This window comes from Desmodus rotundus, chromosome 5 (genome assembly GCF_022682495.2).
Source record: "Desmodus rotundus isolate HL8 chromosome 5, HLdesRot8A.1, whole genome shotgun sequence".
NCBI classification, from domain to species: Eukaryota; Metazoa; Chordata; class Mammalia; order Chiroptera; family Phyllostomidae; genus Desmodus; species Desmodus rotundus.
The window spans coordinates 163,886,776-163,902,320 of NC_071391.1; the positions used below are offsets into that span (position 1 = coordinate 163,886,776).

Below are 15,545 nucleotides of genomic sequence, written 5' to 3' on the forward strand. Positions count from 1 at the left end.
CACTGAGCGTCCAAACACCCCACCCCGGGACAGAGCTTCCTGAAAAGCGAAGTGCTTTTATTAACCTTGGTTTCACATGGCGGTGGTTTTCGTTCCAGAGTCGCGAGCAAAGGCTTAAGCCTGAGGAAAAAGTATTTGGCCAGTTGTCTTGGGATGTTGGTGCGTGGTGACGTCTTGTTCTGTGAAGTCACAGCCTTCACTTCCTGTGCTTAATGGTCCCCATCTCCGAGGAGACTGAGTTCTGGTTTGGCTTCTGCTACGTCTCGCCAGTAAGGGAGCAGCAGTGGCAGGGAAGAGACTTTCTTCTCTATCAAAGGCCAGAGATGGGAGAACAGAAACTCATTTCCCTTTGGTGATAAATGTAGCCCATCTGACAAGTAGGATGAGAAGTCCTGTCAAGGGGAGAGGGCACTCAGTTAAAGGCGGGTGCAGTGCCCCGTCTCTGCCACCCACCGCCAGCAGCGTGCCTGCAGCAGCTCACTGTGCCTGCGGTCTCATCATGCATGCTCATGGGCCCTCGTGGTGGAGGGTGGGCGCCCTGCAGACTGAGCTTCCTGTAGCTAACTTAGGTCATGAAGACCTGAGCTGAGACATCCTCCCAGGTCAGCATTCCCAAGAAGGGGCCCAGCTAGTGAACAGGTGCATTAACGCAATCAACAGAACAAACGCCTGGCTGTGAAGGGGCCCTTTTGCCTCTGGGTCCAGGTGTTAAATTGACAGGCAGGTTATTGGGAGCGAAGGACTGGCGCCCCCACCTGGGCTGGGACGGTACCTGCAGGAGTCAGTCTCCCACGCTGATCCTTCGCACCCTTTCTCTGTGGGGGTGGAGGCCTTTCCTGCAGCTCTAACCCCCACCCATCAGAGCCTGGGCAGCAAGCTAGCTCCCAATTCTCAGACCAGGGCTCCGGGGCCGCGGGGCTGCACTCTCACGGCACGTCTGGGCCGTTAGCTCAGGTGACCTCTAAGGATGACCCCTCAGTCCCAGTGCTTTGTGCGCGAAGGCTACAGGGCACTGGGGGGGAGCCGCTGGCCCAGTGGGGTGCAGCTTCCCCAACCTTCCCGCAGGCGGACACAGTACTCTTGGTGCTGCTCCCGCTGCACTCAGCTGCTGCTGCTCACAGGTCTGCGTTTCCGAGGAGGACAAGTGTCCCCTTGTGCAAATGCCCGGGAGTGGGTGTGTTTAACCGTCTCAGACACTGTCGGACTGTCTTTCCGAGGGGCTCTTCTATTGTTTGGCATATTGTTCTTTTTACCTTTTATATTGTAAAGGGGCTTTCTGGATTTAAAACCAATACTTAGAGGTCTTTATCTCAACCCAGGACTCTTAACTGATAGCACATTCTACTTAAACTCACTGTTTTGCGTGGTAATGAGCTTTAACTTTCCCACACGTGTGCTGTGAAGGAACCAGGCCTAGGTGTTCTCACGTGGGAACCGCTCACGGCCCCTCTCTTCCCCGTGTGTGAACCCTAACTGGTAAGGGCCCGCAGCGGAGGAGCCAGGCCCAGCAGGTGCTGGGTTGGCAAGCTGTCCCGGAGCCTCTCGACTCCTCCTTTCTGCCCCTGCTTTTTTCAGTGATGAAAGGCACAACTGTCTTACCTACTCGGCCACGCACAGCTCAGTCACTTCTGTGGGATCCTACTCACCCCAGCAGGACTAAGCGAGCCACCGTACCTGACCGTCCTTCTGCATCAGGGCCCACAGGTCCAGTGCGTCTGTTCCGCAGTCTCGGGCTACGTGTAAGCAGGCGCTGGCGTACTCACCAACCACCATGTTCAGGCGGTTTAACTTGTAGCCTGTAGAGAACAGAGAATCTGCATGGCAACGGACTGACCCAAGTACTGGGCCTTGTGCTGGTTCTGACCCAGATGGTTTCTCAGTCCAGTCAACAGGCCTGGACTTAGGGACCCGCCGGGGGCAGCTGGAGGCTGGGGAGCAGCACAAGGCGGGGCCTCGCAGGCACTACCCAGCACAGGCCCGGGCTCATCACGGCCTCCTGAGGACACTGGATGGAGGTCCTGCACAGGAAAGGCCAGGAGGAGCCGGGCCAGCGGCCAGTAAGGGCTGCGTTCCAGCGGAAGGCTGAGGTGAGACCCTGGGACTTTTACATGTAACAACATGGCTACTGCAGCATCGTGGAGAAATCATTGCAGACGATCCACCAGAGAAGGGAGGAGCTGGAAGGGAGCACACCGTCTGTTGGCAACTAGTCGGCCCTGCCAGTGCAGCTCTGGGGTAGCCGCAGACAGCTAAACCAGCAGGCCCGGCTGTCTCCCAACACGGCGTCCCTAGTTGTAGCCCGAGGGTCGTAGTTAGCAGGCCCAGTCCCACACGGCGGGTCTCGAACCTGAGCGCACGTCAGGATCACCTGGAGGACTGAGGGGCTCCACCTGGGACCGCGGACTCCGCAGGTGGGTCTGGGGTGGTCCAAGAATTTGCATGGCTCCCGTGTTCCCAGGGGATGTTGAGCTGCTAATCTCGGACCACACAAGAACCATGCCCGATGGCTCCTGAGCCTGGCTGCCGAAAACGGAAGTAAAAAAGTGTGTGTAACACCAGGATTCAATGCACACACCCACAGAAGTGAAATCTCACGGAACGCCTGCTGTGTTCTAGACACCTACTTCTCTCCCTACCACATCCCACCTAAAACACGTTTGCCGGAACTGACGATCACTGTGAGCCTGAAGGGGCTGTGAGCTGCAGCCCGGGAGGCACCCTCTGCACACGTGGGGCCACCCCCCAGTGCTCAGCAAGAGCATGTCCTGCAACAAAGGGGCGGCGGCCTCGCTCTGCCCTCTGGACCTGGCCACAGGGCCGTTCCTCCTGGTGCCCTCCTCCCCGTCTACCTCCTCTGGGGAGCGAGGGCTCCTTGACCTCAACAGACCTTCATCAACACCTCCGCTACGCTGTCTACCACGTCGCTGCAAACCTGCATCCACTCGATTGTCTCCCTCCCCAGCCCAGCAGGCAGGAATCAGGTTCCAGTCACTTCTGTACCCTGAGCCCCTGGCCAGAGCCTAGCACAGCGCATGAAGGGGCAAAGATGAATGGTTGTGGGGGGGTAGGAGGGAGGGCAAAAGCCTGGTGCCTCAGTGCCCAGAGCCGCAGGCAGCTGCCCAACCACATGGCGTGGAGGTGCCGGTCTCCCGGAGTGAGCTGTGCGGTGCGCCTGCAGAGCTGCCTCTCTTTGGGGGGAAGGAAAGCCCTGGTCACTGGAGGGAGGCACCAGTCCCAGGGGTGGCAGAGTGGAGAAAGGGCCACAAGGACTGAAAGGGTGAGGCAGCAGGCGGCAGGCACCTCCCACTGCTGGGGAGTCAGAACACCCCAGATGCGACCTCAGTGGCGAAGGCACAAAGCCTCCCCGCCTCAGCGCCACCGGGAGAGCCGCAGTCAGTCTGGAGATGCTCGCTCAGCGCCTGCACCGTCCTTAGTGGCTTCACGTGCACCTTGGAGTTTGGAAAACAGCAGGCAGAACATCAAAGCGAGACTCCGACTTTTGTGTCAAGAGTTCTCAGGTTTGCCTCCGTGGAAGCTATGCTTTTCCCCCTTAGCTCGGTTGCAAACACAGGCCAACGTGGATGGATGGACCCCTAGGAACCTGCGTGCACACTGGAGGGCACCCCTACGGCTCGGCTCTCCCCGCTCGCCGGAGGGCTCACCTTGCGCGAGGCACTCCTTTTCCCACGCGGCCTCACAGAGCGGGGGCGGCGTGATGAGAATGACCCTGCTCTCGGGCACGTCCACGGACCTCAGGTACTGCACCATGCTCCGCAAATTCGCCGCGTACTCGTCCACCGGGATGTGCTGCTTGGGGTTCTCGTCTGTTGGGGGGACACAGACACTCCAGTTCCAGTGGCAGTGAAGACGGACGCTCGTTCAGATGCCCACAGCTCATGACGTCGCTGCGGAACGGTGGAGCACCAAGGCCAGAGGGGGAGGGACCCAAGGACACAGTCCTTCATAAGACCTCCCCCAAGGCTCCGGGCAAGGGCCCTTGGGGGCACTCTCGCCTCCCTCCTGTGACCACGTGGTTCACCGCGCGTCAGGCCGAATGTGTGAAGTACTATGGAGTGACAGCCAGGCTCTCTCCCGGCTCGGTCACTGAGCATCACACGCCCCCGGACAAGTGCTCGGCCTTTCTGTACCTGTCTCGTCACTGGGGAAGAGAGAACAGGGTCTGCCTCGCAGGTGTCTGCGAGTTGGGTCAGCCCGGTGTGTCCAGCGCTGAGAGCGAGGTGCCCGCCCCACGGGGGCACTCGGTCACTTAGCACTGCCGCTGCTGTCACAGCCGCAAAGGACTGGCTCTAGGCAGGCCCCCACTGGCGCCCCAGAGCTCTCTGCCAGCCATCTGCAAAGCACACATGAGCGCAGCGACAGAGAATCAAATCCACACTACCCGCCCCCCACCGCCTGAAACCCAGTAAGCGCTTGGACGCACTTCTTTCCCATCTCCCCCACGCAGCTGTGTTTTCTTAAAAAGGGGGTCACACTGAAGATACATCGCTGTAATCTGCTTTTTTCACATTGTGTTATGGCATTTGTTTCCTTAAATAGTTCTCAAAAACACGAGACTTACTGGTAGGGTGACCACATGGGCCCCCCGCCCCTGCCGTGCAGCACCCTGGTTGTGCTGACACGTGACGCACTTGGCTGCATTCCAGGCCCCCAAAGAGCTTTCTGGAAAGCACGAGCGTGCCCACTGAGAGCTCAGAGAGAGTGCTGTAAGGCTTGCTGCTTACACCACCATCTTATTTGAGTCAAAACCCAAAATTCCTTGTCCTAATTTGCATTTTGGGGGGTAACAAGTTTTCACACATTTTAAAATATTTTTGTTTTTAATTTCTCCTTTGTGAATTGTCTATTCCTGCCTTTGCCCATTATTTAATCTATTGGAGTTAGTATTTTTCTTGATTTCATGAAAGACATTAACCTTTTGTCTACCATGTTTTTGGAAATATTTTCCTTGTGTCTTTTTTTAAAAATAGTTTTTGTAGACATAAACTATTTAATTCACAAAATGTTTTCTTCCTTTGCAATTTCCTCCATTGTTTTTATGCTTAGAAAGCGTTTTTGCTCTGTCCTAAATCTGATAAAACCTCACCATTTAAGAAAAATTCTACATGTAGATATGGAGAAATGACTTCACTTTAACCCAAGTAGTTCGCTGGCAGCCCCTACTGACCCTGTAACCCACGCTGTGCCCGCCGCCCAGCAGGGCAGCCAGTCTGCCACCCGAGCCTTACCCGGGACGTCCCCAGGGTGCCCATGAGCAGCAGGAAAAGGCCACGGCTGCCCTGGAGAACCCTCTGCCAGGGGACCACCCAACCCTCCTCAAGGCTGACTCCACGCCATGCAGAAGGCTCTCCTGTTGCCCCTCGGAGGGGAGACAGGCTGCAGCCTGGCACAGCTGCGGTCCTTCTGACCCGTTCCCGTCACCTAGGGCCCAGGCCGTGCCCGGGGCGGGGCTGCCCTGTCCTGCGCTGCGGTCTTGGTCAGAAAGACTCCTGTGCAAGGCGCACTCCCAAGCCCTCCGCCCCCGGCTCCATCAGGGGGCGGGGCCCAGCGCTCCACGACGCTGGAACATCAGTGTCTGACACTAGGTCAGCACCCGCCGGGCGTGCAGAATGCAGGGCAGGAACAGAATCCCCGGGCGTCGTGGGAGGAAGAAATGTGCTAAGTACTCAGGGAACTTCGTCTGTTAGGAGACGAGGACGCAGACACACAGCGGCGTTTGCTGCCACAGGAGAACGAACGAGGAAGATACAGACCGCCTTTACCTTTCAGCGCACTGTCATTGGCACCAAAGAAAACCGTGACCACTACTGGGCTGTCCAAAACGCTCCCTTTCCTGATTAGTCTTGGAAGGATAATTTTGGCCCATCTAGTGTTGTAGCCTGAAAATCCACGATTCAGAACGTCACATTTCCTGAAATGAGAAGATTTTAAAGATGAATTGCGGACAAAACTGTTTCCACCCCATAGCCGACCTCTCGTGGGGGCAGGCGCTCCAGGCTTGGGCCGCCTGCTTGGCTGCCCGGTTTCCCTCTGGTGAGAGACAGCACGGCTCACGCACGCCCTTCTCAGGTCGCTCCAAGGCAGGGGTGAGCCGGCACGGCCTCAGGAGTGACAGACAATCACAGGAAAAGGGCCACGACCCAGCCTGCAGACTGGCTGGTCTCACGCATGGTAGAGTGGGGTGCTTGGAAAATGCAGTTTACAGGCCTGGCCGGGTAGCTCAGTGGCTTAGTGTCACCCCAACATGCCAAGGTTCTGGGGTTGATCCCGCCCGGGTCAGGGTACACACAAAACTCAACCAATCACCATGCAGATGCGTGGAACAAGTTGATGTTTCTCAAATCAATAAAAGAAAATTCCAAGTGGAGTTTACTGCAGGGAGGCATTAACCTGAGCAAGAATCATAGGTGAAAAGTCACTACAAAGCTGGACCTCAGACGTAGCAGTGGTTTGTGTGTTGAAATACCTGTGCAGAATATTTGAGACTCTGTCACAGATGCTCTCTTAGGGTTTTAGATTCACAGCAAAGTTGAGTAGAAGATCAAAATAAAAACCAAAAGACTAAAACAGAACATGAAAAAAAACCCTGGGTGGAACATACAGAGCGCCCCCCTCCTGCACACAGCCGCCCGGCCCTGACGTCCGCACCAGAGCGGAACACAAGTTACAGGGGTGACCCTACTCTCACCCATCAGCGTCACCCCATGGTTTTGCTTCGATTAAATCATTTTAGTAAGCACATCAGTTGTGTTTCAGTTTAAACGAGGTGATTAACAGGCACCTTCTTTCTTCTAAAACACCCATGATTTGAGTCAACAGTGCCGTGTGGCCGACTGAAAACCCAGGGCCTGGGACGGAACCCCGGCTCCGCCAGTGACTAGCTGTGACCACGGGTCCATTTGTGGAGCGTGGGAGTCATCCGTAATAAGTTTCAAAAATAAACCTTGGATTTCAGTTTATGATTAGCAAACTGAGGTGGTTCATTTCGGTTCAAATTCCTACAATCAATAAATTTTCAAAGGTTTAATGGATTTAAGAACTGTTAAAATGTTTTTGTAAGGAACAAAGATCTTACTCGAATATAAAAGACCTACTATGGACACAATTTTGCACTTTACATGTATTGCCAGCCACGTGGGCAGGACAGGAGGTGGCCGGGGAGTCTCAATAACCTTCAGGCTTGGTGATTAGGTCACACTGAAACTGACCCAGCCAGGGCTGTGCCGATGGCCCGATGGCTGAAGCAGGCGTTAGGGGCCCAGGTTTGCCATGGCCACAGACCAAGTGTGCCCACCAGAAGGGCAGTTTGGCGTGTAACAGAAACAAGTGTCAGTTCTGGGGCTAAAAAGGGAGGTGCGCTGAATTGTTTGGTCCCTTGGCAGAGACAGCAGGTGACAGCTTCCACCCAGTCACCCCTCCAGCATCCCCACGATGTAGCCCTTCCGCCCCAACAGCCTCCTTGCTTCTCTGGACATCTGCCTGGCTGAAGAACACGGGCGCAGGGCGCCAGAGTGAGCCCTGCCCTCCGCCTGGCTTCTGCCTCCGGCCGCGCTGTGGCACCCGACAGCAGGTGGGGCAGGTGGGCGCAGGGCCAGCTGTGCGGAGTTCTGCAGAGCAGCGCGAAGCACCTGCGAAGCTACAGCAGTAAGGCACGACCGCCATGCACTGCCTCCGGCTCTGTCCTCTCTCGTGATTCCTCTCAATTCCACAAGATTAGCTTCTAATCAAGTGGTCTTCCAGAACTCACATCTGCACGCTATCAATTCTGACAAGATTTTAGTGCTAAAATTAACTATGAAAGTTAATATGAAATTAAACATTTAAAATGTTGAATTAAACATTTCAAATTCTTGGAGCTTTTCAGGCCATTTGAGCAATTAATTTTTCAGTACCTCCTTCTAATTGTCCAGAAAAGGCTAACAGACTAATTAAAGTTACTGGGTTAAGGACAAGCACTTGCTATGTTCTAGGCACCTGAGTAAGCCCAGGTGTGCCAACTCGGCCACCCAGCACGGGAGCACGTGCCCTGTTCTCGCTAGAGCACGGGCTCAGGAGCTGAGCCACCTGCCTATCCCAGTGGTGTGACCTTGTCATCCGCCCCCTCCACCTTATTGTTGTCGGCTGTGACAGGGTAGAATAGCGAAACCACTCCTATGGTTGTGGGGCAATTGTGAAGATGAGATGAGAGGGTAGTTTAAACGGCCTCGGGCGCAGCTACGGCAGCCCCGCCCCGCCCGCTCACAGAAGAGGAAGCTGGGGGACGGCAGGAGGCACCTGCACGGGTTCAGGTAAGCCCGCTGAGACAGAGGAAGCGTTTAGGAATGGAAAAAGCTGGAAGGTCAGTTTTTCTTTTACTAGTTTAGGGGATAAAAATAAAAGGAGAAAGCGAAGACTTTTAAAAACCCATTTCACATCTAGAAATAAAACGTATTTTCTTGGAGTGTCATGACACTGACAAAGAAAACTGAAGCGATGACGAGCCGGCAGCTCATCGGCCTATTTCTTCCGAAGGAGGCAGAGGCACAGCTCCCGCCGACCCGCTTACTGACACCCCAGATACTTGTCCATTGTTTTTAATGTGGAGAATATTTCCAAATACTTATTCTCAACCTCTTGAATTGGGACACTGTTTCCTGTTAGTGAATTCCTGAGCATACACTTAAGTTTGGCAAATAAAATACCCAAATCATCACTATTTCTGATGTATTTTATAAAGAATTTTGGAGGAAAAAACTTCTATCCAAACTTTGGGTTAATATATTCTTTCTTCAGATTGAACTCGCTAATCATTTAACTCATACCCGTCATAATAATGGAAAAAGAACTTGTCGCCTTTACATGGTGAATAGCTGTGTTTTTTGGATCCAAACCCCTTGGTACATTTTTCACAACTTACAGGGTTTGCTTTCACAAGGAGGCGGGAGTTCTTGTTCCTGAACTTCCCCAGAGCCCCCTTCCCTCCTCCCCAGCACCCCCATTCTAAGGCAGGGCAGCGAGGCTGGGGTGGGGGGTGCCCGTCACTCTCCATCACCAAGCACTCGGGGACCCTGCGGGCTGAGCTCACCTGACCAGCTTGTCAGCCAGGGACGCGCCCCATCCACCCTGCTGGAAAGAAAACTGAAGAAAGAAAAGCCCGTTAGTACCTATCCAGGGACCAGGGCATTTTAGTAAACAAAGGGCGTCTCGGTCAGCTCCGTGCCCGGCCCTCCCGGCCCTCCCGGCCCTGGCCTGCATCTGCGCTTGGCCAGAGGCCACCTGGGGTCCCTACACCGCAGCCGCGCTCTGGAAGTGGAAGGTGGTTCCCTTCCCCACGGATCGGACTTGAGCCAGCTGTGCAGGCTTGGGTGAAGCCCGGTACCAGTCACTGTTATCTGTGAGAAATACGAAGAAATCTCTGCACGAGAGATGAAGCCAACTTTTTGTTCGGCTCGGAAACGAAGCCACGCTCTACCACCTTCCCACAGTTGAAAGGATCAGTAAGACCATTACCGAACTCAGGGACGTCTGGATATACCTCCCCGTGGACTCTGGGAATCCCGTGGACTCTAGGCCCAGATGCCTAAAAACTATGTTACCAATTATTGACATACATACAAAAAATGGGTTTAGGGAAGTTATGGCTGAATGTTAGAAAAATAATACAGAAAAAACCAAGGGAGAGTAATTTTTAAAAATGTACTCCCTCTGAAATAACATTTTTTTCCAAATTCTTTTTCCTTAACGTGAGTTTAAATGATCTTGGATGAAAACATGGCCTTCTGTATATTTTATTCTCGGAAGTGTTTTACTCGGGCTCAACCAGTTCCCCCCGAGGAAGCCGAGGGGCCGGCTCTCTGGCCTCCGCCCGGAAGGCGCTGCGCTCCGACGGCGCGGAGTCACTCAGGTTCGGGCGGTGGGGGAGAACCGCCACCGACGAAGATACGGAGACCGCGCGCCTGGACGCTTTCTAAAACCCCCCACAGAAAAGCACGCGGGAGGGGGCGGACTCGGGCTCTGTCCTCCGAGGCTAGAGGAGCCCCGGAGCCCGCGCCGAGGGGCACACTCCGTCGCCCTGGGGCCGGGAACGAGAAGCGAGAGCCATTTCGGCTCTTTCCACGGGCGCCGGCGGCGCTGGGACGCGACGCCCACTGAGGTCGCCGACCGCGGTACCAACTGCTCTGGCCTCGGGGCAGCCTGCGCCGGGGACAGGGCAGCGGGTGACACACGGGAGAAACGCGGGCCGTCGTCGAGGACGCCGGGCCCGTGGCGCTGGGCGGGGACGTGGCCGAGGACGCCCGAGAGACTCGCTCTGTGAGAGGCGGGCCGGAGACGGGCGGCGGTACCTGGGTGATGGAATCCCCGAAGAGCAGCACCCGAGGCCAGAGCAGAGAGCTCCCGCAGCCCAACCCCTCGCAAAGCGCCATTTCCCCGAGGCCGGGAGGTGGAGCAGGCCGGATATCCGGGGCGGGGCGGGCGGCGCCTGCGCAGTCCGGGTCCTCCCAGTCTGCATCCCGGACCCTCGGTGCCCTAGGGCTCCTGGAGCAGGGCTCCTCTGGCGGCCTCCAGCTGTCTCTAAAGCCGGCGATATCTGTTGCCTCTTGCAAAGCGCCTGTTCCCCGTTTACAAAAGCTCGCTCTCCCGCATTCGTTCGCTGTGGCTTGTTCATCCCGAATCTTAGCTGGCATGATCTCGGGGCGCCCACCAACCCCCAGGGACGCGAGGCCAGGCCCGAGGGTCGTACCTGCCCTCCCCCTGGCCGGTGTCGCCGGTCAGCCTCCCAGGTCCTCCCTTTTACCGACTCCCCGGTTCCAGCGTTTCAGCAAATGGTAGTGAGTGAGAAGGCGGGAGGGCAGGAAGCAATCCCCGTGTAAGGCCCCCACCCGCCTGCACTCGTGTTATCTGACGACGGTGACTTGGAGATTCACACGTGGCTCTGACACTGCCCTTTGCTGGAGTCCTAGGTGGTCACCTCGTTGCGAGGCGGCCCCTGGCCCGCTCCCCTTCTATTTGGGAAACTCGCAGGGTGGTGGGCTCCATCGCGGCAGGCTGTGCGGACTGGCCAGTGGCCCATACCTTGGCCCTGCCGGCTGGCGTGGCCAGAGTCCCTGTCTCGTCTAGCCCCCAGCTCCTGAATAAACCGAGTTTTCCTTCCATCAGCTCCGGCCTCTCGATTGCTGACTGGCAGCCGAACTAGGGGGCGCTATCGCCAAGGGACTCATTGGTCACACAATCAAAAAACTTAGCCGTTTATGGAAGGTTTTGACCCTGTTAGAAAACAACGTAGGCCACTTGCTGGACTGTAGGGCAGAAGCCTCAGAGGACACTGCCCTGGGTCTTTGCCAGAGTGACACAGATGGACTTACCCTGCGCACAACAAAGTGGGGAGTCACACCAACACAACAAAGACAACTGGGGGTTCAGAGGAGGGGCAGGTGGAAGTACCGTCACAGAGGCAGGGAAATCTTTGACCGAACTGAGTCAGCAGGGTTTTTATTGAAGGGGGACCTGCAGGTGAGGCATGGAGGGCTGGGGCCAAGGAATTGGAACAGAGACCACCCCCTGATCAGATGGGGTGGGGGACTGCCCACAGACTGCCTCAGCAGGATCGTTGCCAAAACTGGTCTGGGGGCCAAGGAGTGGGCCTAGTCAGAGAGAAGCCTCAGAGTTCTTCTTGTCAGCCCCACCATGCGATGAAGGCTGGTGGCCAGGAAAACAAGCCCGTGGTTCATCTGGAGACACCTGAGGTGAAGGTGAGACCAGGAAGGGCCAGGGGAAGCTGACCCCCCTGCCTCGGGCTTGGCCCTGCGCTGTCCATCTAGAGGGAGGCAGGCCGGAGCCGGGCGGGCAGGGTGGGGCAGGGCAACACCCAGCACTGAGGCCTGCGGTTCCCTGGCATCAACTAGAGCCACCTGGGGAGCTTGGAAAGCGTGCTGCCACGGACCCCGCCCTCCAGACCAAGCTCCTGGAGGCAGGATGGAGACACGTGGGTGTCAGTATAATGCTCTCCAGGTGACTCCTCGGTGCAGCCAAGCATAAGAATCAAAAACAAATGATGTGACCGTTAGACCCTGGGTTGGGGCCAAAGGCAGAGTAAGCAGCTACATTATAGAAGTGCAAGCACGGTGTTTCACATGAGAAGTCAGATCCACGCGCTGACCTTTGCTGCCAGAGCTCAGGGCGGGCGTGGTCCGCGGCTGCAGGTTCTAAGTCACCAGGAGGGGCAGCCGACGAGGCCTCCAGTGCTGACTGGAGTCAGTGGAGGAGCTGGCTCGGGCACACGCCTGTCCCCTCTGCAGAGGGACAATCAGACCTTTCCATCGATGTAGACGCCAGGTTACCCCTAGCAGGTCAACCTGCTCCCTCAGCAACAGCCCTGCCTCTCCATTGATGACTGGCAGCTGAACCAGGGGTCGCTATCGCCAGGGTACCTGCCCAGGTATCTGCAAGTCTGTTACGGGCACTTCGGGAAACGGGACTGCTGATTCATTTACGTAGGACGCGATCCCACAGCCGACACCTGTGCACCCGTAAACGTGAGCCTGAAGATTATATCGAGAGCCTCCGGGTTGAATGCGAAGCTACTAAACAGAATGTTATTGGGCCCCGTGAATCAGTTTTACAAATGTAGAAACCAAGGAACTTGGTGAGAGTATCAAGAGGGCACAGGAAAGGGGCTTCAAACTTTTCAATGATCTTGAATCAGTCATCCAAATTCAGAATATGGGTATGAAATATAAGTCATCGTGCATTTCCTGTAAAAAACCCAGTCAGACATTCTGGTTCAGGTGCTGTGAACAGACTTTTAGGGTTTTATTACGAGCCTGCACACATGCCTAGAAGTGGCAACAGTGTAAGCAGGCCCCGGAGAAACTGGGTACTTCACCTTCAGTACCAGAAGCGAGTTCAAGCGCTACGAAAAAGTTCCAGCACATCCAGACTCGTGAGGTCCTCAGTGAACGGGCGTGAGGGCCTCGTACAGCCTCTGTGCGGCCAGCTCCACCATCTCCCGCAGAGACTCGTCGTCCTCGCTGCCTTCCTCACACTCGACCGTCTGCAGGTGAGAGAACACGCAGACTCAGTCGCACGGAAGACGAACGCATGTGCGGGGGGGTGGGTGGGGGGGGTGGGGACGCAGCTCCGCACACACTCAACGCCCTGCCTGCACCGCTGTGGGCATGCTTGTGGGCCAGGGCGACTCCGGGCCTAACTACAGGTTAATTTTGGAAAAAAGAACTGGGAAGTCTACTGAACTGTATTTACTTCAAAGCCCACATTTCCACCTGGTAAACGGCTCTGCAAGGGATCGCTGTGCAACACGGAGGGCTCAGCTGGCAGCGGGCGCGGGCGCCTACTCAACAGTCGGCGCTAAGTATGACCCAGACTCGCTAGGAACCTTCTAGTCACTGCTCACCTGTGGAATCCTTGGTGCTGTTTAAGTGTTTATGCTCCCATAAATACGCCGCGTCTAAAACCCGAGGAAAGAAAAACACCCTTGATTCTAGGACCCAGTGATAACTACCGCTGGCACTGTAGTGTGTCACCTTCTAGACTTTGGGCTACATGTAGAGTTCTGGGCAACAAAACTGGGAGGATGTATCATTCTTGCTACCGTGTAACTTTTTCCTACGCAGCAATGGAGCAGGACAAGCTGGCGCGTGAAGAATCTACGGCAGCACGCCGGACGGCTGCACGCACCGCAGTCCGCACACGTGTGGGCACCCATACATGTCCCCTGTCCGTGTGCCGCACTCACCTCGTCCTACGTGTGGGTGTCTGGGTCTCTGGCACTTTCGCTCATGCTGTAGTCAATGCTAAAACAGGCGTCCTTGTGTACATCATTGCTCACGGGTCCAATTCCTCTCTTTCGTTAAACCCAGTAAGTGGAATTGTGGGTAAAGGTATTTGCATTTTTAAGGATTCTGATACATCTCTCGGTGCTGCCTTGGAGAAAGAAGGCACCACCTGATTTATAGCCTGACCCCCACCCCACGCAGCACCTGTGGACACCTTGTTTCCTCTTCTACCAACGCTCTCAGCGGTCTCTGGTTCGTGCCACTCTGATGAGCGAGCAGTGACACTTCATACTTTACTTTGTATCTGCTCTAATTAGTAGTGGACCGGAACATTAGTTTCTTACATTCACTGGCTCTCTCTGCTTCTTCTCTAGTGAATTACTAGTTTATGCTGTTAGCTCACTTTTCTATCAAGGTAAAACAGATGTAGTGTTTTCTCAAAGCCCCTAAGCAGTCAAAGGACACGCAAAGGAAATTTCTAGCATGTTCTTGTTTAGTATAACCGTTGTGGTGTTCAGAACAACCCCGCAGGAACACACGCTCATTCACGCACGCTGGTGTGAGACCAGAGCAGGGCCCACGCTCTCGTGTCTCGGGGTTTGGAAAAGCCACCCGGGTCTTGCCGGCGCAAACAGAAGAGCGGCTTCCCTGCAAATCTGGAACCCACCGTGTGCCGAACGAGAGAAGTGCGAGGTGCGTTAAGTTGTGCTGCGTGGAAGGAAAGCAGCGGAGTAACCTCACCTGCAAACGTGGACTGTGCAGCAACCTAAAAACACCCACTAGGCTTGAGAAATGAAGAGCAAGAATTAGTACTTTATATGCAGGGTGGGCGTAAGTAGGTTTACTGCTGTGCATATGGAAAATGATACAATAATTACTACAGAACAACAGGAGAATAAACTGTTTAGTGTGCTCACAACTGTAAACCCACTTTTGCCCACTCCTGTATTTCCTCAATGTCTTAAAGCGCAGGAACAGCCACATACCCGAGTCTCCAAGTTCACATTAGCGGTCCTCCCGTCCACCGTGACACCGAGGACAGAGCCGTCTTTCACACTGACACAGTCTTCCCCAAATATGTCCCTCGGGATAAACAAGGACACAGTATTAGTGGAAATGCATCTGTAAGTATGTGAGGTACAGTTTTATATATTTGGGGAAAAATAAAACCGAAGCTAGGCCTAGTTGTGAAGTAGAATGTCTGCATCTATGCTCGTAGACATATTTGTTATTCACCTTCATATATTTTATTCATTTTATAAAACAGGTAAAACACAGCTATCATTTATTAGGAATGCTCCGTTCAGCAGACATTGTGCTGGGCCCTTTACATGGTCTTAACCTGTGATAATTTTGGTGAGGAGTCCCTTTCACATCTGAGGACAACGAGACCTAGGAATGACTAGCCTGCAGCCCCGCACTAGAGAGCAGGAGAGCCGGGTTTCCAGTCCAGGCCTCTGGGCAGAACTGACTCCCAAGTCCCGGGCTGGACTCTCCTTTTCACCAACTGCCCCGCCTCCTCTGAGTCAGGCCCGTATTCACTGGGCAGCACCCAGGGGCCAGGTGTGGTGCTAAGACACCATCCCTGCCACTTCAGTGAACCAATAATGGCCACTTTTGTCCCCGTCAGTTACACAGATGTTTGCCGACAGCAGGCCCACCAGCTGGGGGCTTGGAAAAGGAAAGTCAGTGAATCTACAGCCTCCAGAGGCCAGGAGGCCCTGACCAGCCGGGACGATGGGCGGGAAACTGGCG

General features: G+C 55.1%; 2 protein-coding genes across 3 annotated transcripts in view; both read right to left on the bottom strand.

Annotated features, from left to right (window-relative positions):
* Positions 1-36: 36 nt before the first annotated feature.
* On the bottom strand, positions 37-10,738 carry IAH1 (isoamyl acetate hydrolyzing esterase 1 (putative)). Of its 2 annotated transcripts, XM_024552453.3 has the most exons (6): positions 10,341-10,463; positions 9,083-9,135; positions 5,781-5,929; positions 3,663-3,824; positions 1,675-1,796; positions 37-392 (listed from the first exon to the last, which is right to left on the bottom strand). In XM_024552453.3, exons 1-6 carry the CDS (start codon positions 10,419-10,421, stop codon positions 210-212), a joined length of 750 nt encoding a protein of 249 aa, XP_024408221.2. In that variant the 5' UTR covers positions 10,422-10,463; the 3' UTR covers positions 37-209. The 2 variants fall into 2 exon arrangements, with proteins under 2 accessions (XP_024408221.2, XP_053780125.1); XM_053924150.2 differs by lacking the exon at positions 9,083-9,135 and having other exon boundaries at positions 10,341-10,738.
* Positions 10,739-12,777: 2,039 nt separating this feature from the next.
* Positions 12,778-15,545, bottom strand: part of CPSF3 (cleavage and polyadenylation specific factor 3) — a 34,320-nt gene continuing 31,552 nt past the window's right edge. Inside the window, exons 17-18 of the mRNA XM_024552449.4 lie at positions 14,777-14,873; positions 12,778-13,048 (exon numbers count right to left, since the gene is read on the bottom strand). Of these exons, the coding sequence (XP_024408217.1) occupies positions 12,947-13,048; positions 14,777-14,873 (199 nt within the window). The 3' untranslated portion in view covers positions 12,778-12,946. The remainder of the gene's footprint in view (positions 13,049-14,776; positions 14,874-15,545) is intronic.